The sequence below is a fragment of the Mustelus asterias genome, chromosome 18 (assembly GCF_964213995.1).
Source record: "Mustelus asterias chromosome 18, sMusAst1.hap1.1, whole genome shotgun sequence".
Taxonomy (NCBI): domain Eukaryota; kingdom Metazoa; phylum Chordata; class Chondrichthyes; order Carcharhiniformes; family Triakidae; genus Mustelus; species Mustelus asterias.
In genome coordinates this window covers 69,387,130-69,410,159 of record NC_135818.1, presented here as the reverse complement: position 1 = coordinate 69,410,159, position 23,030 = coordinate 69,387,130, and the positions used below count along the sequence as shown (strand labels likewise).

Below are 23,030 nucleotides of genomic sequence, written 5' to 3'. Positions count from 1 at the left end.
CTATTAAATGAGTAATGCAATGGACTTTTCAAGCAGGGAAAAAAAACCCTTTATTTTCAGAGTAATTTTAAGCCTTCAAGTAGGTGAGACCCACTGGAATTCTCTACCACAGAGACCAGTAGAGGCTGAACCATTGAATATATTCAGGGCTGAGTTGGACAGAATTCTGATTGACAAGGGTGTTGCGGGAGGTGGGGTGGTGGATGGTGGCAGCAGGCAGGAAGGCTACAGTCAGATCAGCCACAATTTTATTAAATGCCAGTGCAGCTTTCATGGGCTGCCTGGTCTACCCCTGCTCCTTATATGGCTCTAAATTGCTGTGACTTGGAATGGTAGCATGCAGATTTGTGTTGCTAATTCTCCACATACTACTAGTTTGTTCTAACACTATGCAAAATATTTCAGTTAGGTTAGGAAATCTTAATAGTCAGCTATGTAGTGTTGTACACTCTGGTACTATTGGTAGCAACTGCCTATTCCCCTCAGATCAGAAGTGGTAGATGGCAGGAGTGGGCTTGGAATTGTACAGGCATTCGAATATTGCTTGTCTCTTGAGCAGTCTTTAATTGATGAGTTACTGAGAGTAGTAATATTGCTGAAAAGTAGGGTCAACTTTCGACTCATCTGAGGATAAATAATGCCTTTTTAAAGTTTTGCTATGGCATTTGAATTGCTCATGTTTGTATTAAATTGCCAGGCTGCAACCTGTAGTGGAAAGATTTCAAAACTAATTAACGCTAGAGTTTAATTATTATTCACCCTTCAATTTCACTTGTTCTGAAATGTAGTTGCATTAAGTGCACTTTTTATTCAATAAATTGTTCTTGTGTGATGATTTACCTGAATTTTTGTTCTCAGACTGTTTTGGATGAGATGATGGTAGAGCAGACTGATCTTGTGAGATTGCGCATGGTTCGCATGTCCAATGTACCAGACACACTGTACATGGTGAACAGCGCAGTACCACAGTGTTGTCATTTAATGAATCACCAGCCAATAGGTACACCATCCAATCCTCCTTCAATCATTGCCAACGAAATACCTGGTGAGTGTCTGCTTGTTTTGTGGTTTAATTGCAATTGTTTTCAATGACTACCAGAGCCGAAATTAGCTTGTCCTTCTCAGCTGCTATTTGTACTCCATTGTGTGATTATGCAGCAGTTGAGAAATTCGTAGAATCCCTACAATGCACAAGGAGGCCATTTGGCCCATCAAATTTGCACCGACTCTCTGAAAGCACATCCCACTCATGACCCTGTCCTATCCCCGCAACCCCACACATTTCCCATGGCTAATCCACCTAACCGACACATCTTTGAACGCTAAGGGGCAATTGAGCATGGCCAATCCACCTAACCTGCACAGCTTTAGACTGTGGGTGGAAACCGGAGCATCCGAAGGGAATCCACATAGACTCAGCGAGTCGATGCAAGGTGCAAACTCCACGCATGACAGGCACCCAAGGCCAGAATTCAACCTGGGTGCTTGGCGCTGTGAGGCAGCAGTGCTAACCACTGTGCCACCATGCTGCCCCAAATCTGGAATGTTAACTAGTTGCTTTTGCAAATGAGATAATGATACCATTATCACTGTCTTGTAATTCCAGGCATTTTCAGATACTTAGTATGACTGCAACATTTAAGGATAAGATCTTTTAGCTTGTTTTGGTCCATTGGAATTTCACTGTTGTGCTTGCTGTGTTGGTTTGGAGCCTGGTGAACCAGGTCATTATTTATCTTTTGCTCAGACGATACAAGTTTATAAGTTTGTGTATTTACTGAGATATGATTCAGGTAAGCTGGCTTTTTTTCTCTTGATTGTGGGTTTTTTTTTGCCTCTGTATAATAACAGGCACAGATATCCACTTTGGATCACAGTGCTTCACGGGCGGCACGGTGGCACAGTGATTAGCACTGCCTCCTCACAGCTCCAGGGACCTGGGTTTGATTCCTGGCTTGGATCACACTGTGTGGGGTTTGCACGTTCTCCCCATGTATGCGTGAGTTTCCCCTGGGTGCTCCGGTTTCCTCTCTCAGTCCAAAGATGTGTGGGTTAGGTTGATTGGCCATGCTAAATTGTCCCTTAGTGTCTCGGGATGCGTAGGTTAGAAGGATTAGCAGGGTAAATATGTGGGGTTTCGGGGATAGGGCCTGGATGGGATTGCTGTCGGTGCAGACTCGATGGGCCGAATGGCGGCCTCCTGCACTGTAGGGATTCTATGCTTCACCTAAAGTCTGCTATCTTACAAGTGGATTTAAAGCAGTGGGAGTCTACCCTCAAAAGGGAGAAACTGATGCCATTGAAGATATTGATGGCAGATCTAGAAATCATAGAAGCCCTACAGTACAGAAAGAGGCCATTCGGCCCATCGAGTCTGCACCAACCACAATCCCACCCAGGCCCCACCCCCATATCCCTACACATTTTACCCACTAATCCCTCTAATCTACGCATCCCAGGACACTAAGGGGCAATTTTAGCATGGCCAATCAACCTAACCCGCACATCTTTGGACTGTGGGAGGAAACCGGAGCACCCGGAGGAAACCCACGCAGACACGAGGAGAATGTGCAAACTCCACACAGACAGTGACCCAAGCCGGGAATCGAACCCAGGTCCCTGGAGCTGTGAAGCAGCAGTGCTACCCACTGTGCTATCATGCCGCCCCAAGTTTTTAACAATTGCATAGCTTCTCAATACATCCTCTACAGAGCTTATATGTGCACATTGTGACCATGTGGGTGAGGCATATTGCTCTGGATTAGAACCTGGAGGCAAAATAAATTTCTGCTTCTCTTGATTCCTCCCCGCTCCCCCCCCCCCCCCCCCCCAAAAACCCCATATTTCCCCCATCCTTTAAAATGGTTACAATGCAGGAGCTCGCGCAAAGTATTTATGAAATGAGTATTATCTTACAGTCCCCCCGTTGAATATGGTGAAAGATATGATCCGGCGTCTGCAGGAGCTTAGACACACTGATCAGGTCCAGCGTGCGTATGCTTTGAACTGTGGAGAAGGAGCAACGGTCAGCTACGAAATTCAGATTCGGGTGTTGAGGGAATTTAACCTGCCCGATGCTGCTGTTGAGCTACTTCAGGTATGTAAAATGTGACTGACGCTATAAAGTAGCATAATTGGTTGATCTAAACTAAAACTGTTAAATGTAGAATGTTATTCTCTAAAATTGTGCAAATAAGCTCTCAGAAAACTATTGAACAATATAGTTTAGAGTACTGGTTAAAGCAGTTTGCTGCAATATACCTAGTTAATCAAGATTTCCAAAGCTACTTTTGAATTGTTTGTGCTGCAACATGATTAACCTGCAGATTAGAATTTTTCCTTCCTGTTAACATTCCACAGAGCGCTAGTCCTTTTGTTTAAAAAATAACAGTTTGTATTTCTAAATGGGACATGTCTTCACAGCAGGGCAGGCTTGCTAATTAATTACTTTTGTTTTCCATAGAATCCTCATAAATTCTTTCCCCACGAACGATTTGGTGATGAGAGTCCAGTGCTGGCCATTCGGCAGCATGGCCACTGCAGAATGAACAGTTCACCAGTTGGAGAGTATGGTGATATTGAGCCTTGCGCCGCGTTCCACTCAGCTTTACCACCACCCCCACCACCCTACCACCCTCCTGCTCCACTGGTTCATGAAAAGCACAAAGCAGACTGGAGGCAGCGGCTGCCCGGCCAATTGTCATCCCGTTCCTTGTCATATCCTTGTAACCGTTCCTTGCTTTATCCTGCGCTAGCTTCCAGGCCTGTTTATCCGCCTGGTGGTAAAGTAATGATGCCTCCTGATTGCACCAATTCTGCCGGATTGGTCCGGATTACACCAGAACTAGGGGTAAGTTTGACTTCCAAACATTAAATCAGTAACAAAGTTTTTAAGAAAGTATATGCCTTTCCTAAATGTGTTTTGGCCTTGGTTTCTTTTAGAACCTAAAATTGAAAACCTGGTTTTTCTACAAGTGTTGCATGTTAATTGAGTTAATGACAAGCGATCAAATAGATATAGAATCCTACAGTGCAGAAAGAGGCCATTCGGCCCATCGAGTCTGCACCAACCACAATCCCACCCAGGCCCTATCCACATATTCCTACATATTTACCCACTAACCCCTCTAACCTATGCATCCCGGGACACTAGGCGGCAATTTAGAATGGCCAATCAACCTAGCCCGCACATCTTTGGACTGTGGGAGGAAACCGGAGCACCCGGAGGAAACCCACGCAAACACAGGGAGAATGTGCAAACTCCACACAGACAACGACCCGAGCCGGGATTCAAACCCAGTTCCCTGGAGCTGTGAAGCAGCAGTGCTAACCATTGTGCTACCGTGCCGCCCCATATGGTATTTTTATCAAGCTGGCGCTAGATAGGACTAGACTTTGGAACTTGAGGATTTCTAGCCAGGCAAAACTAAATGTGTTAGCATGTTTTGTAGTTTACTGTTGTGCATTACATAACAATATTGCATTTCACAATGCTTCCTACCAAATGTTTAATTTTTCATATCAAATCAATTGTGAACTCAGGACTGATTTTTGAATGTCTTGGGTCCTAACAGTTGAGTGTTTCTTTATGGGAGCATGCATTGCTGTCTAGCGCCAATTCTATTATTTACTGTAAATTCAGCAATACCACAAAGCACAGATTGTTCATCCTGTGTTCCCATGAAGTGAAGCTACCTACCAGGTGCATTGTCCTGCTCCATCAACTTTTTAAAGGATATATCCTTTTCCTTTGTGCTCTTATGCTGAGGGCAAACTAAATTTTCTGATGTCTTTTGAGAAAGTGCTTTGAACATCGAGATACCTTGCGGGCAAGGTCTCTACGGAAAAGATCCCACCCTGCTGCAGAATTGAGCATAATGGATCCCTTTTTAAAAACACACAAAAATCCACTTGGGGTTTAAATCTGAACGGCTGCTCATTTTGTGAGAACTGATTTTTCTCTTGGTAGAGAATACTGATGTTACACCAGTCCAGCCATAAATTTTGATTGCAAGAATAGGAGATAAACCACGAATGTTGTCCATGAGGACTCAAGAAAAGAACAAAGAAAATTACAGCACAGGAACAGGCCCTTCGGCCCTCCAAGCCCTGCACCGACCATGCTGTCCGACTTAACTAAAACCCCCTAAAAGAACAAAAAAAAAGACTCCTTGCTTAGGATTAGCTAGTAATTTTTAGCTGTCCATCACTTTTTTCTTTTTTTTCAACTGATAAAAGCTTAAATGCATGGTTTTTATTAATATTTCATATTTAATCTAATTTATATAATATACTCTGTGTGCAGGTAAATGTGACAAATTATGCTCAACATGGTGGGCTTTGATGTTTGGTTTGCAGAGCTGCAAGATCTAAGTTTGATTGATGTATGCCATTTCATAAATGTCTTTTTTAAATTCTAGAATCCTGAAGGTACCTTAAATGAGTTAATGCCAGACATTGCAATGGGTGTGACATCCTTGAGTAACCTATCACTGAGGGATAGAAGGTTCCCAGAACTGACTTTGAATGCTGAAGTAAACCAAATGGTTTTAGATTCTGCATCATTTCCACGCCCTGCTCCGTACATACACAACAGACATATACACAGCGTAAGGAGGAAACCTGGTGAGCTGAAAGTGGAATCTCGGGAAGGCCACCTGGAGTACCCAGATCTGTATGACTTCTCTTCCAGTGCAACTTACCGATCATGCACTCCAGGAACCAGCAGGCGTACACCTGCTCCTTCACAGGGCACATACTTAGGCCCAGATTTGTACAGTCACAGTAGGCCAGCAGTAGGGGGCTTCAAGATGACCTCACTTTGCAGTGAAACTTCTAATAAAGCAGACGAGCCAAGGAGAGACTATTTACTGCCTCCTGAAGTTCACCAGCCAAGACCGAGTGATCCGCCATACTTTGATTTCTTGGAACAGCCTCCGCACAGGTTGGACTTGGCATTGCTACAGGAGTCTAGTGGAGGATCTCTGCACACTAGAAGTAGGGGTTTGATGGAGACAGATCTGACTTATGGCCTAACAGCCAGTCGAGCTATGGGTGTGCCCTGCAACTCTGAGAACCGTGAGACCAGCTGCAACAGAAGGTCATCTGATGGTGACATGCTAGAGCCTGGGCTCAGTGCCCAACTGCACAGAAGCATTCCGAACAATCGGGAAGATACGTTAAGCCGAGAAAGGAGGTCACCAAGCAGACCTGATCTGCCATACAAAAAATCTGCCCTTTAGTGATGACAGTAATTTAGTCTACCTTTTCAGCAGATGACTCCATTATTAACTTTGCTTTCATAATATTTTGTACATAACATTTCTACCTTAAACTGAACTGTTTTTAGATGGTTTTCTATGACTTTTGTGATATCTTGGGAGACCAGGTCTTGCACCAGTATTGCCATTCTTTCTAATGTTTAAACAGTCTGCTTAATCGAGTTTACCATTTTGAAAAAAAATGCTTAATCTGTTGCCTCCTTTTTGACAGGTTTGTTTAAAAAAGATCTATGTTTTTTGCGTATTGAATTAAGGCTGTATGATGTTTAATGGTGAGCTGTACATCTGAAAAGTACTGATATGCATTGTATTTTCTCATTTTTGAGAAAGTTTATAATAATAGATTGGATGGTATTCTTTTAAAGTATATTGTTGGCATTGGAATACATGTCCAAGCGAAGAGTGTCTGTATTCTACTGCCTGTATTGAGCGAGAGCACAGATCCTAGTCAATCTGAATCAGTAGTCTTAATCCTGGGACAATCAGATTGCTGTGACAATCGGTTTATAAGATTAATGTTTTAATATATGGTGAGAAGCTGAATCCCAAAGGCAGAAATACTAGCAACGCAGATGCGGTAGCTGGAGCTCTATCCAGAGCTACTGACATTGATCTGTGGTGGGATACACAAAACCTTTTTGGCCTTTTTCCTCATCATTTGATTAGTTAGCTGCTTCTCCGATTTCTGGCTGGGTTGACAAATGTTGGTCTCTGAAATGATGTACTCTTAATTATTGGAAACAATCAACCGCATTTGATGGAAAAGCTAGAATGCGAGTTGTATGGTTTGATTTTTAAATTCTTGAATTTTCCCCTTGCTGCATCCAAGTAAACTTTGCATATTGCACATATTCAGCCTATTTGACTCCCTTAACTGAGGGGCTTTCTTGTTACCCGGCATGTAGTGAGCTTTGGACTCGATTCCTAGGTGAGGGTAAGATCCAATGTTGTTCTCAACTTTCACAGACTTGTATAATTAGTTTGAAGGGAATAATGCTGTAATGCTAACCCTGGAGGTAGGGTAAAAGTATATAGAGGTTTTGGTTTGTAATTGTTGTAGAAAGTGTTCAGATTCATACAGAAACTTTAATTCTCTTGAGCTTGTTGCAGCTGATGAGAAGTGTATTAGTTGTAATTTGATTACGCTGTCTTTTAAATTTTATTACTTCTGATCCATAGTACAAAACTGGAGTGACAGTTGTGCACAATGTTTTTTTTTCTCATGCCCTTTCTATTGTGTTTTTTTTTGTTTGCATGGATGATCAGGATTAGAAGTATTTTGGGAAGAGACAGGAGAATGCAAAGCAGCGGTGATACAAAAACTGATTTAATCACTGCTGCTTTGCAATCTCATCATCTGTCTTTACAGTGGGGCTAGAATCAAAATGATCTGGTAGTAGGTTTAAAAAGCTTTAAGAGCTGGAATGTAATCATGAAGATTCCAAAATTGCATCCAGAAACGCATTCTCATGTGCTTGTGTCCCAGCTGACGAGCTAGTAAAGTGTACTTTAGCTGTGCCGGAACATTCACCTCTGAGTCAGTACGGTGTGGGTTCAATTTCCACTCGAGAGACTTGAGTGAGCATTAAAATCTAAGCTGACACTCCATTGCAGTACTGAAGAATCCTGGATGAGACATTAAACACAAGCCGCCTTCATTTTCTCAGGTGGACATAAAAGATCCCAAGGCACTTCTTTGAAGAGCGGCAGGGCAGTTCACTCTGGTTTGCTGGCCAGAGGTCAAAATATTAACACACTCCCCCCACACCTCACCTTCAGGGGCTAGTTTTTTTAATTTTAGGGAGCTACCTTTTGCTTTTCAGGGGCTCTTTTCCATTCTCACTGGCTCCTTTGTTTAGTGATGTATTCATACAATAACATTACCTTCTGTATTTGTGTTGATGTACAGGGTCTTTGGACTCTCATAAGCAGAATTGGAAGAATTTGTCAATATCCTCAACAATCCACAACACAAGGAAAACATTGATCGCCGAGACATCACGTTAAAACTGACACAAAACAGGCATAAGTTAGCAATCTTTTTTTTCAATTTAACTGACGCACGCTTCCACCCACAATAAGCTATCACCCTAAACACTCCCTCCACTGACTGGTGAGGTTGCAGCTTTTCATCTCGAGCACAAACTGCCTTTTTTTAAAAACTGCATCTCTGATTTAAATCTAGCAATTGATTGAGCATCAATTGCTGTTTGCGGAAGAGTGTTACTGTTCAGTATTATTCAGTTAACAGTATTCATTACAACAGCATCCACTACATTTTTTTCCCCCCTACAGTAGCTCCTGAACAGATGCAGCCTTAAGCTTAGACACTCCACTTTCTTTTGTAGTCAAGAGGTAATGAATTCCTTGCCTGGCTCCAGTTCGTTGAGTGTTCTTTTTATTGACAGATTTAAAAGCTGTTCTCTCCTCTTCACAGCCTCTCTTCTCCGCCCCCTCCCCCACAACCTCTCTGTCACTGCTATGATGTGTTGAGGTCACTCACCTTCCTCCTGCTTCTCCAAGTACAGGGCTGTTTCTCTCCCACGTTTGCTGCTGATAACTAGCAGCAGCACAAGAGAGAAACAGCCTGTGCACGGAGGAGGTGCTCCTCAAATTCAATCCCGTGTACAGGGGTGACTTTTCTCTCATTGATGGGACCACCCCCTCCATGATTTAATTTTTCAGGGCTTTTTGGGGGCTTCAGAGTGAATTCCCCTACAGTCTGTGTATTTTGAGCCCTGATCCTGGCTAATATTGGCATCACTGAAAACAAATTAGCCAGTCAATATTGAACTGTTGTCTGTGGAACCTTGCTGTTTGCGAATTGGCTGCTGCATTTGACATTACAACAGTGACTACTTCAAAAAATGCTTCATTAGTTTTTGGGATGTCCTGAGTTCATGACAGGAACGCAAGTTTTTTTTTTAAACCCATGGTGAAAAGAGATGTATTCAGGGAAAGAGGATGTAATCTTTTCTGCCTCAAATTACATCAGGAAGCTTGGTGTATTGTTTCCAGGTATACCTTAGTCTTACTGCAAATTCTATTGGGAGTTTTGAGCAAATGATTGAAAATCAGCCAGACTGAAAATATGTTAAGCAGAAGTTACACAAATTAAATGGTGCTTGTTTTCTGCAGGGTGCAGGTTTCTTTTCAAAATTTTAAATGTTTATGCCTGGAATCTGTCCAGATAATTGTCTCACCTTTTCAAATAAAATATAGGATAAGCGACCTATGTGGAAACTGTCCCGGTATACAGCACAGCATTTCAAAGCTGCCTGACCTGCTGCTACTTTTATATTGTCCTGACTTGTAGTGTGTACTCCCCACACACCCCTACCCCGGTTGCATGCTCTTAAATTGCAGTTATTTACCAATATAATTTTGGTTGAATGATAAAACTTAAAACTATTGGAATCTGTTTAAAGATGAGTTTTTGGTGTTTGGTAGCAAAAGATTTCTGAAACTTGCATTGTTGGTGTTAATCCTTTCATGATTTGTTTTGGATTCTTCTGATCTAGCCTGTTACTGGGATACAGTAAAGTGCCTTCCATACTAAAGGCTCAAGTATCAGTAATTTAGATCAAATGTCCTATGCAAGTGATTTCTACAAACTGCATAACCATCTTTGTAGATTCTACTATGCTTCAATGTATATAGTGTTTTTAAAGAGACTTATTTTTATTTTCGCATCTGAATGAGATTGTTATTGCTCAGTAAGATGCATCTCCCTATCAAGTACCATGGCAGTTGTACAGAATCTCTGATCTATTTTTCTACTGTTTCTGGGGGGGGGGGGGGGAAGCATGTAACAAATTCTACATTGCCATATAAGTGGTGTTTGAAATAAATGGCCTATGGAATGTGTCTCGTTCATTTTTAAATTGTAAAATTTCCTATTTCCAGATTTTTGAAACCACTGTACTACAAAGTGTTATCTTTTAAATATCCAAGTCATGTTCAAAGCTGCTACCAGGAGTGCAAAATAAATCACTAAGCATCAAAATGAATCAGATCTGACAAATCTCTCAACCACTCATAGGTCCAATTGATGACTTGGAGATCTTGGTTACTGTATCACTGACACATGCAAAGTGTAAAGTAGATTGTACAACCACCACTGAACTTTCGATCCCACATTCCCTGTTACAGCTCAACCATCACGGCTTCCATAAATTTATCATAGTGGTTTAAAACCTCATCTAACTCTCAGCCCTGTTCCCTTTACTTTCATCTTTGGTGGCGTGAAGAGGAAACAGACCAGAGGATAGTCATGCCATCAGATATTCACATGCTAATTTAAATTCACCAAATCCATCCACTCTGCATTCCTCTTTTAAAAAAAACTCTTCTCTCCACCCCCAAATAAGAATGTAACTAAGTTTTTGGATACCTCAAACTTCTATTGACTCTTTTTGGTTGTGTTTGCTTATACCTTGAAGTTTAGACTCTCTTCTCTCCCTCCCCTGCTTTGGATGCTTTATGAATCTAATCAAGGGCCTTCCACATCAAGTCAGTCACTCAAACTCTACTCGTGCAAGTAAAATATAAAGTAATTCAAAATAGTCCAATTACAGGTTTTAAAGTAATCACTCGGGTAGCAAAGTAACCAAAAGTTTTATTTGCTGTTTCCTTCTCCCCCAAGTAAACATTAGAAACAGAGCAGTCAAGACCTTCCAATCAACTTTACAGATTCAAAAGTTGGAGAAGCTGCATTAAAATGTTTAAACAGAATTTAGTGACGCAAAGCCATTGGACAATGCAAAAACCAATGCCATGTTTCTGTTATAACCTGTACAGGCTGTGGAAACAAAATACATTTAACTGAGAAAGCAATTTCAGCTTAAATACAAGACTGTTCAGGTCAGAACCAAATCGGAAGATCCAGGGTTTCCACCTGACATCAATGCTGGGTTTGAAAGTTTGCAGGTAAGGCAATTCTATAACGAGATACTGATAAAGCACATGTAGAATGGAATACCAGCTTCTAGTTTATTTTAAAATGAAGCATTCTGTGTAGCAAGCAGTCCTTTGACATTAAAACCCTTAATGCAGCCCAAAACCAGAAGCAGCAGTTTTCTAACCAAGCGTCTGGTTCACAGTAAGCAAACTGTTGGTTGCTAGATCTGCTTGCATTATCACCTTACCCGGGAGGGGGGAAGAAAGGGAAGAGATCCTTGCCTACCATTAACATGAATCTTCATTTACAATTTCTAAATGCACGTTTAGTCTATCCCTCCTCTAGGTGGCTATAGTTTTAAATAGGCAGTTACGAGGAGGGGGGAATTTTCTGCTGTTGGTATGTAGTTTGATATTCAGTATCTGCCTCACTGCAGCTGTCAGTGTGCAGGAGTTACCAAGACATATTATGCTTTGGGAGGGGTGGGTGGGAGTGCACAGCGATAGCCCAAGCAATGTCCCAGTCATGGTGACTGAAATAGAACGGTCCTATTTGTCCAATGTTTATTATGGACAAGATTATTTTTAAAAGCAATTTAAAATCATAATGTGCATCTAGTACAAGCCACTCATTTCCGATATTTGACTCAATTCTGCATCTCTTTGGGTATTTTATCCTCGCTATATAAAACATGTACCAGTATTTTAAACTAATGCTTCTGCGCATTAAACAATTTTCTCTACTGCTCTAGAAGTGAACTCTACGAACCAGGCAAAAAAAAAATCCAGGGCCAACTAGTTAATTTTAGATTATTGAGAACCCATTTCTTTTCTGTAGATCTGAGCAATGTTTTCTATTTAGGGCTGTAATCTGTACTTTATTCTGTGCTTTAACTACAAAAGTACTGCATTCCATCCACACGCCGCCGCTTCTTTGACTGAAGCTCTTCAAAAAAGCGCTGTATATCTTCACTTGTAACCACCTGTTGGATATAAAAATAGCATTAATGACTTATTATGGGATGCAACTGTTTTTGAAACATAACCTCAGTACAGCATTAAAGGTTTTCTCTTCCACTACAGAGGGGAAAACACACCTGTAACAAGCTCTGAATCCAGAAAGCTCATTCAGCTTTTACCTGCAGTGTAGGTAGTGGTTTCTCTGTCACTACTCAGACTAATCCTGTTTAGATGCACTTCTAGCAACTCGGACTGCTTTTTCCCTTCCTAACCCAAGACTGCGGCAGCCAATTATGTTGCAATTTGTAAAATCTTTCTATGTTTACAATCACTAAATGCAATGTTGGTTAGGATCAAAAATCTGGATGTCAGAGAGAGACCTTTTAATTCTAAGGAGCAGAAAGCTAGTCACCCCCCCCCCCCCCCCCCCCTCCCTCCCAGCTTGGCTAGGTTCCAAAAGAAATGTGATGCCTAAAGTTGCACTCTAGTTCCCAGGCAGCAATTAATACAAGCACCCTCACGTATGGTGAAGACAAAAATTTGTTTAGCTCTGGGTCTGTAGATGCAAATATAGATTAGCAGTTACTACCCATCGTGCACACAAGATTACCTTTCTCTTCACTCATATGCCATTGCCTCCACCCCACAAAGAACGTTCATTATTGCCAAGGCCAAAGTAATAAAATTCTGTTGGGAGACTAGTAATTATTCATTGCTATGGAGCTTCTTGGCAACAGATTTGGTTAATTAGCACCAAAATGACAGCAACAGATGCGAGGACCCTTCAAAAATGGAATATCTCCAACCCTGGTCAAAATGGAACTTGTTCAGCTAATTGGTAAGTCACATCTCACTGGGAATGAGAACCATTACATTCCTTCTAATAAATGCTTCAAAGGTTTTCCCTCGGACTAAACTCAAGTTGCATTTTTGAAGATCTGTGGCATCACAATTGCTATTTCTAATTAAGAGCATCACCAAGTATGTATCTACAGTGGCATGCATTCCTACCTCTGAAGTTGGAGCTTTCTAACTGCACCCAAACCTCAAGTCACCCCACATTGAATCCATTGGTATATCCCTATACAAAAAGATGGACTGATATACTATTGTCATGACCGTACCAGGTTGATTTGGATACCAAACCACCAACACAGATACTACCAGAAGGAAGGCTGCCTATAACAGATCACATTTGGCTTAGCTAAAATAACTAGGGTATTATATGGATACAGAAAGAACAAATACCTCTAACAGTCTTCTATTTTTTTTAAATACTGGTGGATTGGGCATAGCGGAGCAAACAAACATTATTCTGGCTGCTTTCAACATAAACAATGTGGCAAATAACATCTTGGTTAAAATCATTTGCTGGAGCTTAAGGGGTATTAAGCCATTTTTTCCACTTGCACCAAACAGCTGCGTTCAGACTATAAACACCGCAGTAGACTTGAACAAAGAAGCAAGCTAAATGAAAGTTGTATTTACAGCGGGCTTTTTTTGTGGACAAAATTGAATGAATATTTGGCAGTGCTACAGTGGTTAGCACTGCTGCCTCAGCGCCAGGGACCTGGATTTGATTCCCAGCTTGAGTCAGTGTCTTCTGAAGTTTGCATATTTTCCCCATGTCTGCGTGGGTTTCCTCCGGGTGCTCTGGTTTCCTGCCACAGTCCAAAGATGTCTGGATTAGGTGGATTGGTCATGCTAAATGGCCCCTTAGTGCCAGGGGGGCGAGCTAGGGTAAATGTTAGGGGAAATAGTGCCTGGGTGGGATTGTGGTCGGTCCTGACTCAATGGGCCGAATGGCCTCCTCCTGCACTGTAAGATTCTATGACCACAACAACTTGAATTTGTAGAGTGTCTAATTTAGGGAAGCACCAAGACAAGTCACAGTGGATGTCAGGGTAAAGGTGAATTAACCAAATGTTTAGTCAGGTGGAAGCAACCATGATAGCTGAAGTACAACTGCCAATGGTGGGTGCAGAAGAGACTAGAGCTAGAGGTTCAATGCAGAGGAGTGACGAGGCCATTACAGGATTTTAAATTTCTAGGTACAGGGCTGAAGGCTGAGCAGAATCTGGTATAGGATGGGTTACAGATGAAGAGAAAAATGGCTTTGGAGGAGGAGGGGGGGGGGGGAATGAATAGTCGAGTGGATGAAAGTATGAATGGGGCTATCAGTGGCAAATGGGCTAGGGCAGGGTGGAGGTGATGTGATTTGAGGAGGAAGCAAGCAAGCAATCTCTCTGAACTTTGCTTTCGCTTCCAAGGCCAAAATAATAGGTTGAAGGTGCAAACACAATCTGCTTTAACCTCAGACAGTAGCCAGGGTACAGAGTTTGTGGCAGCAGCTGAACATGGTTTTAGTCTTCCCAATGTTTAACTAGAAGGAACTGCAGCTCATCCAAGACTAGACATAGATTAGCATTCTGACAACACAAAGGCATTTGAGAGCAGAAAGAAAAAGCTGAACATCAGTGCAGACATATGAAGGTAACCCCATGGCTGCAGAAGATACCACCACCGAGTAAGTAGTGTAGGTGAGAGGGTCGAGAAGAGATTCTTCAGCAAATCGATGGTAAATCATTATTGGAAATATTCCAGATACAATTGAAACCAAGCAAAGGAAGGCTTGCTGAGCTTGCAAAGGGAAAGATAGATATCAGGAGTTTGCCATGACCAAAGATGGACGAGGAGCAAGCATCAGAGAATGCATCAGTGCAGGAAAACAAAGCTCTGACTTGGATCACCTCAGGTAGACAACATTGGCCGAGTCGCAAGAGTATGTACCGTGTACCTGGTGGATGGTGCCACAGTGAAAAACCGCACCGACCTCCTCAGAAGACAAACACGAGACACGGTGGACAGAGTACCCTTCATCGTCCCGTACTTCCCTGGAGCAGAGAAGCTACATCTTCTCTGGAGCCTTCAACATGTCATCGATGAAGACGAACATCTCGCCAATGCCATCCCCACACCCCCACTTCTTGCCTTCAAACAGCCGCACAACCTCAGAGACCATCGTCCGCAGCAAACTACCCAGCCTTCAGGAGAACAGTGACCACGACACCACACCACACAACCCTGCCACAGCAACCTCTGCAAGACATGCCAGATCATCGACACAGATGCCACATCTCACGTGAGAACACCATCCACCAAGGTACACGGTACATACTCTTGTGACTCGGCCATGTTGTGTACCTGATACGCTGCAGGAAAGGGTATCCCGAGGCATGGTACATTGAGGAGACCATGCAGACGCTACGACAACGAATGAATGAACACCGCTCAACAATCACCAGGCAGGAGTATTCCCTTCCAGTCGGGGAACACTTCAGCAGTCACAGGCATTCGGCCTTTGATCTTCGGGTAAGCGTTCTCCAAGGCAGCCTTCACGACACACCACAACGCAGAGTCGCTGAGCAGAAACTGATAGCCAAGTTCCGCACACGTGAGGACAGCCTCAACTGGGATCATGGGTTCATGTCACGCTATCTGTAACCCCCACGACTTGCCTGGGCTTGCAAAATCTCACGAACTGTCCTGGCTGGAGACAATACACATCACTTTGACTTGTGCTTGGCCCCCTCTCCACTCACATTATCGGTACCTTTAAGACTTGATTACCTGTAAAGACTCGCATTCCAACCATTATCTTGTAAATTGAGTGTGTGTCTTTATATGCCCTGTTTGTGAACGCAACTCATCACCTGAGACTCCAAAAGCTAGTGCTGCCAAATAAACCTGTTGGACTTTAACCTGGTGTTGTGAGACTTCTTACTTGGATTACTTCCAGAGTCTTGCAGAGGAGTTGGACTTTATGTTCCTTCTTCACACCTTAACTAACCTAGTCCTACCACTATCAGACTGAAGGCTGGATCCCAAAAGATAACTGCCTCAAAAGATGCTCATTTACCCAAAACCCAGACTTAAAATCCGATTGTGTGGGAGGGGAAGCACATCATAGTTAATTGTACACACACTTCCCAGTGAGCCAATAGATTTATCATCAAGAGCAGGAACCTGGGCTGTTTCACCCCCTCCTCCCACAGCACTGAAGGTAGTGCCCTTTCTGCTAACCCAGTTAAGATCAATAAACCCAGCACACAGTATTGAATCCAGTCTATTTGGCTCAATTCCACACCAGAAGTTTGTTTAGATTCTAAAGTTGTCAACACGTTTCAGAGTATCAGACACTGACTCGTCCTTACCTTTCCTTCATCTGCAAACCTCTTCAGATAATCCTTCAATTCAGTCTTCAAATCATTGTATTCTAGATGAGGGAGGAAAAAAAACAAAGGCTCACTAAATGACCCCAGATCGAAATTAATGTTATGACTTCATTCTACCCAGTAATGAAAATAAAGTTTGCTATAATCAAGTAACACTCAACATGCACTGGCTTTTTTACTACAGAAACCCAGGAAATAAAGGCTGCAGATTTTAATATCTTTTTCAAGAACAAAGAAAATTACAGCACAGGAACAGGCCCTTCGGCCCTCCAAGCCTGCACCAACCATGCTGCCCGACCGAACTAAAACCCCCTACCCTTCCGGGGACCATATCCCTCCATTCCCATACTATTCATGTATTTATCAAGACGCCCCTTAAAAGTCATTAGCATATTTTGTCTTTGAGGCTGGTTTTCACTTCCCAAAGAGAGAAAAAAAAACTCTCGGAGGATTTGTTGCTCCTGAAGGTTTTAACCTGGGCTTAATCTAATTTTTGTCCATTTAAAAGTACAGTACCTTGTTTTAATGACCACAATAGAAATGTGCAGATATGTCTTACTAAGTCTGCCATGAGGGGAAAAGAAAGAAGCTTCAAGGAGTCCAGTGAAAATAGAAATACATTCATAAGATTGAAATTTCTCCCATTCCGTATACCAGGACATACATTTCTTAATCCTTATAATGCAAAACTACCTTACTCCCTCCATCTTACAATCATCGGAGGTTCTGCGCAATTCAGTACAGAAATTGAAAAAGTGCTTGAATGGGCAACTTATTAAGAAAACTAACGTTGCATGAAACCCGTCTTGTGATCTTGCTTCACAGAAGTTAAGTGATCTCACAATTAGGTGGTCCAACGTGTAGGGTTACAAATAAATTCCATTAGAACTTAAAAGGACCAGTTTACCATAAATGAGTTCAACTTGCTGGATTCTATTCATGTTGCTCAGCGCAGTCATTAATGGATCACATTTCTCTCTGTCAGTCTCTTCAACGGTTTTGCCTTTATTCTCGTAGGCCAACACTGTGTCAAACTCGTCCAACAGAAAGGAGATTTCTAGTTCTTTATACAGATTCTGAAAAGAATAATCAATTCTTCCACGTGAAACACAGATCTGGTCATAAACGAGAGATTTTATAGTAACGTGCTGTTTACATCAAAGAAAGATTTTGGTTAACAAAATTGACGTGGGGTTTTTTTTCCCCCCAAAGCGAATGAAAAATAGAATGGCAGAAAGGGTAAGACAGAATTTCCTCTCAACTAAAGCTCTGCTGTAAAATTTCACCTCACATAAATGTCCCGCTGTAATGACACACTGGTGTGGATTTTCAGTGTACACAAAGCTCTGGTTCTTGTCTCCCATTTAAAACAGCTACAGAATGTTCCTTTAAAAAAAGGAGCAAATGTTTATTTTCACTCCTTTGTCAATGAAACAGAGGCGGTCACCTGTCTGTGCAGATAAGACAGTCGACCATGTTCCTTAGCAACTATCTCTTGTCCATACAAGCACTTGCAGCAGAATTAAAGAACAATACTGCAGTATCTATGTACTTAGTAGGAATACAACATCAATACTGTCAGGAATCCAAACTAATTACTGCACTTTCAAAGGGGGGTATGCTGCCAAATTTTCCACCTTTGCACTAACATTCCTAGATACAGGATTTACATCTTATGCAGTGGAGCCTTTGACTAAACATCACTTGACACTAAAACAGAACATGTTTCGATCTTTCATTGCAGGAGTTCTCATTTTGTAGATGAATAAGCCATTACATTGCATTTGCAGGCTGGCTCCCTTCCCAAGTCTGGTGGACAAAGCCTAGTTGCTGAAATAAAAGACAGACACAACATGCTGGAACCATGGAAACAAACAAAAAAATCAAACTGTTGGAAACAGTCAAATAGTACCAGTTCGTTGACATTTCAAGGTGGAACCTTTCAGAATTGCAGTGAAGACCTGCACACCCTAAACACTGATTAGCTGCTGCTTCACTTACAGATGCAGATTGCCTGTTGTCTATCCCCATCATTACTGGATTCAAATAAATTACAATAAAGAATATGTTGACTACTTCCAAAAAAAAAATCCAGCATTCTGTTTAACTTGTGACACAAATTAAAACAAGCAAAGTATCCTTCCAAATCAGGCATAGAGAAAAATCATGCAACAGAAATGACAAACATACCATGCAGGACTGGCAGGTACACAGCTTGCTGCGCCAGTTATAAGGCCAGTAGGTGGCACAGTCTTTCTGCAGTTCACCTCTCTTTTTCACCTGCTGCAGTTTGCAGCCAGTATTCTCTGTAACAGCATCATCTTTCACACTGCAACTTGCTTCATTGCCGTTGGCTGCCTGGGAACAGAAGATGAGACACTTTTGTTACAAATGCATAATTAAGATTAATATGTTTTGGGATTTAACTTTTGATTTGTAAGATATTATTCTGGTTCAAGAGACTGATTTTAAACATGGGATAGATGGAAAAAGAAGTTTTGGTCTGGATAGTTTATCAGATAGATCTGGAGTTGTAGATCTAATGGGATGTCCTATTGTGTTGTTGGATTGGATTATAATGGCACCTCTAAATAATCCCAAGGATATGGGCTGTCTGTCGGCATCTCAGGAGAGGACATGAAGTTAACTAAGTGAGGTGTGTGTGTGATGGGGTTAAATTAACGTAATTCCCCAGTTTAAAGAAAAGTTTGAAGGCATGTGATAAACGAAGTGGATTTAAAAAAAGTATCCATATACTTTGCAGATCAAAAGGTGAAGCTTAAGGTTTGCAGCAGTAATTTGCATTTGTCTGAAGATGGGCTATATGTGTGTCTCTGCCATGCAGATGTGCCGAGAGAGGAAGGTTCATCTTTAATATCTCCTTGCAGTTTCACAGTCTGTGAGACAGTGTGTCTGGCAGCAGTTGGAGAAGACAGAGTCTGTCAGGAGCCGTAGACAAGAGCAACAGAAACCAGGGGTCGCTGCAAGGATTGGGAGTGGGTCCCATGTTCAAAAGAAAAGTCCAGGTTTATGAGAAATTAAAGTCTGCCAAATTTGCCTAGTGAAGCTAGTGGAAGAGATTGGAGAGAGAGGGAGAGAGAAAGTTTTGGAAGTAATTGCAGGTTGGGAATCAGAGTCTTGGAAACTGTGACACACCTTGGTAAATAATCCAGGAACGGATATGCAAATGAAATTGAAATTTATGCTTTCACTATCAGCCCACGCCTGATTATCCAGGTCTTGCTGCTTATGGACACAGACTGCTTCGGTGCTTACAAGAGAGTGTTCAGTTAGTATCAGTAAAAGTTTTTTCCTTTAAAATGCAAAATCGTTTTCAATTAACAATTAGGAATTCAGATTTATTTTTAAAAATGTTTCAGTCTCTATACCCAGATCATAAGAACTTCTTTTAAAAAATCAAACACCGTAATAGAAAAGCACTCTTATAGTAGCAGGTTGTAATTTTAAACTATACGGTCAATAATGGTTGCCAGAGAGTGAGAGTTAAGGCAGATTATCTAAACTATGAAACCGAACCAACTTGGAACAAACCTTCAAAATGTTGGGATAACCATTTGGACCAATAACAAGACAAACTGTGTGCGCTCCACATCACCCTTTAAAGATCACAGTTGCAGTGATTAAATCATACATTAATGAAAGTACCAATTGGTACAATCTATTACAGGAAACTTGGATTCTAACTGAAGAAAAGAAGCAACTAAGGGTTAGGGGGGACTGATACCTGAGTTTAGACAATTCGACCCAACAATAAGAACACAAGATCAACACTGGTGAAAGTGCACTGTATAAATTCACAAGCTGGTGCTTTTAATTTAAAGCACTGTTTGCAATAGGATCATTTCACTCACTTTATATGCTTCAAAACATAAATGGAAGTGGCAGAAAGTGGTCTTCTTGGCTTCATGCCAGTCCTGTGGCAATACTCAAGAGCTTTTATTGGACCAGAGAGAAAGAGATCAAAAAATAAAAATCATTGATCTGAAAAATACCACCTTCCCCGGGTCTGAGTGCATCAAGTCACTTTGGAGGCTACAGCACAAACAGGCCATTTAGCCGAACTGGTTAATGTCAGCATTTACGATCCAAGAGTCTGCTTCCAACCTCATCAACAAACCCTTTTGTTCCTTTCTCCCCAAGGTACTTATCTAGCTTCCTCTTAAATGCATCCATGCTATGCACCTTAATTATCTCTTGTTGTAGTGAATTCCACATTCTTGCCACTCTCTGGATAAAAGATTCTCTGAATTCCCTATTGGATTTGATAATGATTTAATGGTGCCTAGTTATTGAATTTTCTACAAGTGGAAACATTTCTATGTCTATCATATCAAACCTCCCCATCACTATAAAAGATCTCCATTGCATCACCTCGTCATTTCTCTTCCAGGAAAAAAAATGTCCAAGCCTGTCTAGTCTTCATGCATGACTAATATCATCCTGGTTAATCACTTCCCCATCTACCCTGTCATATAGTGAAGTGCCTGTATATATCCTTTTTATAATATGGAAACCAGAACTATTCACTGTATTCAAAATATGGTCTAAGCAAGTTTAAAATGGCTTTGCTGCTTTCCATTTCTATCCCCCTGGACATAAACCCCGGAGCTTGGTTTCCTTTTGTAATGCGGCCTGGTTAACCAGTACCTTGCTATTTCTCAATAGCCCTCGATCTCTTTGCTCCTCTGGCATTTTAGTGCCATTAGCCAAGTGGTGTGTGGCCTCATTCTTCCAATCAAAATGCACCACGTCACACCTCAGCAACTGAAATTCATCTGCCAATTAAACAGCCATTCTGCAAATTTATCATCGACTTCTTGTATTTCTCCCCCCACCCCTACAATCTTGCTTTATCTTCAATGCATCCCCCTATTTGATGCTGACTGCAAATTTAGAAACTGTACTTCTAGTGAAGGTGAGGTCACATGGGATCAGAGGTGAGCTGGCAAGGTGGATACAGAACTGGCTCGATCATGGAAGTCATGATGTGGAGATGCCAACGTTGGACTGGGGTAAACACAGTAACAGTTTTAACAACACTAGGTTAAAGTCCAACAGGCTCCATCTGACGAAGGAGCAGCGCTCCAAAAGCTAATGGTATTTGCTACCAAATAAACCTGTTGGACTTTAACCTGGTGTTGTTAAAACTGTTACTCGATCATGGAAGACAGAGGATAACAGTGGAAGGGTGCGTTTCTGAATGGAGGGCTGTGACTAGTGGCGTTCCTCAGGGATCAGTGCTGGGACCTTTGCTGTTTGTAATATATATATAGATTTGGAGGAAAATGTAACAGGTTTGATTAATAAGTTTGCGGACAACACAAAAGTTGGAATTGCAGGTAGCGATGAGGACTGTCAGAGGATACAGCAGGATATAGATCGGTTGGAGACTTGGGCGGAGAGATGGCAGATGGAGTTTAATCTGGAATAATGTGAGGTAATGCATTTTGGAAGGTCTAATACAGATGGGAAATATACAGTAAATGACAGACCCTTAAGAGTATTGATAGGTAGAGGGATCTGGGTGTACAAGTACACAGGTCACTGAAAGTGGCAACGCAGGTGAAGGTAGTCAAGGCGGAATACAGCATGCTTGCCTACATCGACCGGGGCAGAGTTTTAAAATTGGCAAGTCATGTTGCAGCTTTATAGAACCTTAGGCTGCACATGGAACAGTGTTCAATTCTGGTCACCACACTGCCAGAAGGATGTGGAGGCTTTGGACAAGGTACAGAAAAGATTTACTGGGATGTTGCCTGGTATGGAGGGCATTAGCTATGAGGAGAGGTTGGAGAAAATTGGTTTGTTCTCACTGGAACAACGGAGGTTGAGGGGGCGACCTGATCGAAGTTTACAAGATTATGAGGGGCATGGACAGAATGGATAGTCAGAAGCTTTTTCCCAGGGTGGAAGAGTCAATTACTAGGGGGCATAGGTTTAAGATGCAAGGTTTAAAGGAGATGTACGAGGCACGTTTTTTAAAAAAAAAAGATGGTGGGTGCCTGGAACTCGCTGCCAGGGGAGGTGGTGGAAGCAGATACGATAGTGACATTTAAGGAGAGTCTTGACAAATACATGAGGAGGATGGGAATAGAGGGATATGGTCCCTGGAAGAGTAGGGGATTTTAGCACAAACGGGCAGCATGGTTGGTGCAGACTTGGAGGGCCGTGCTGTAATTTTCTTTGTTCTAATCTGACTTAAAAATTGCAACTTAAAATCAGAGAACTTTGTACAACAGCTTTGTCAGAGTAATGGGGAGAAAAGACAGAATGATAATCTCCAGTTTCATATATGTTTATTAGTGAAAGTTGTTTCTCTTCACCTTATCAAAATTTCTCAACTTTGCAAATGGCTTTTATGTCTCCTCTTAATTTGCTTTGTTCCAATTAAAGTTACTCTTAACTGTCCTTGTAACTAAAGCTGCTCATCATCTCTAGCTTATGGGAAATGAAAGTTAGACACAGTATCCTAACGGTGGCCTAACTATTCATGGAATCCCTACAGTGCAGAAGGAGTCATTCGGCCCATTGTGGCACTGACCACAATCCCACCTAGCCCCTATCCCCGTAGCGCCACGTATTTACCCTGCCAGTCCTCCAACACTAAGGGACAATTTGCCATGGCCAATCAACC

At 41.9% G+C, this 23,030-nt stretch overlaps 2 protein-coding genes across 3 annotated transcripts in view; one reads left to right on the top strand and one right to left on the bottom strand.

Moving 5' to 3' along the window:
* The window catches only part of btbd7 (BTB (POZ) domain containing 7), a 47,009-nt gene extending 36,868 nt beyond the window's left edge, over positions 1–10,141 (top strand). For both annotated transcript variants that reach the window (XM_078234264.1, XM_078234265.1), the window contains exons 8-11: positions 859–1,045; positions 2,919–3,097; positions 3,464–3,850; positions 5,421–10,141. In XM_078234264.1, coding sequence (XP_078090390.1) covers positions 859–1,045; positions 2,919–3,097; positions 3,464–3,850; positions 5,421–6,242 — 1,575 coding nt within the window. In that variant the 3' untranslated portion in view covers positions 6,243–10,141. The remainder of the gene's footprint in view (positions 1–858; positions 1,046–2,918; positions 3,098–3,463; positions 3,851–5,420) is intronic.
* A 741-nt stretch (positions 10,142–10,882) lies between these two features.
* The window catches only part of ubr7 (ubiquitin protein ligase E3 component n-recognin 7), a 37,179-nt gene continuing 25,031 nt past the window's right edge, over positions 10,883–23,030 (bottom strand). The window contains exons 8-11 of the mRNA XM_078234268.1: positions 18,566–18,733; positions 17,283–17,451; positions 16,355–16,416; positions 10,883–12,163 (exon numbers count right to left, since the gene is read on the bottom strand). Of these exons, the coding sequence (XP_078090394.1) occupies positions 12,071–12,163; positions 16,355–16,416; positions 17,283–17,451; positions 18,566–18,733 (492 nt within the window). The 3' untranslated portion in view covers positions 10,883–12,070. The remainder of the gene's footprint in view (positions 12,164–16,354; positions 16,417–17,282; positions 17,452–18,565; positions 18,734–23,030) is intronic.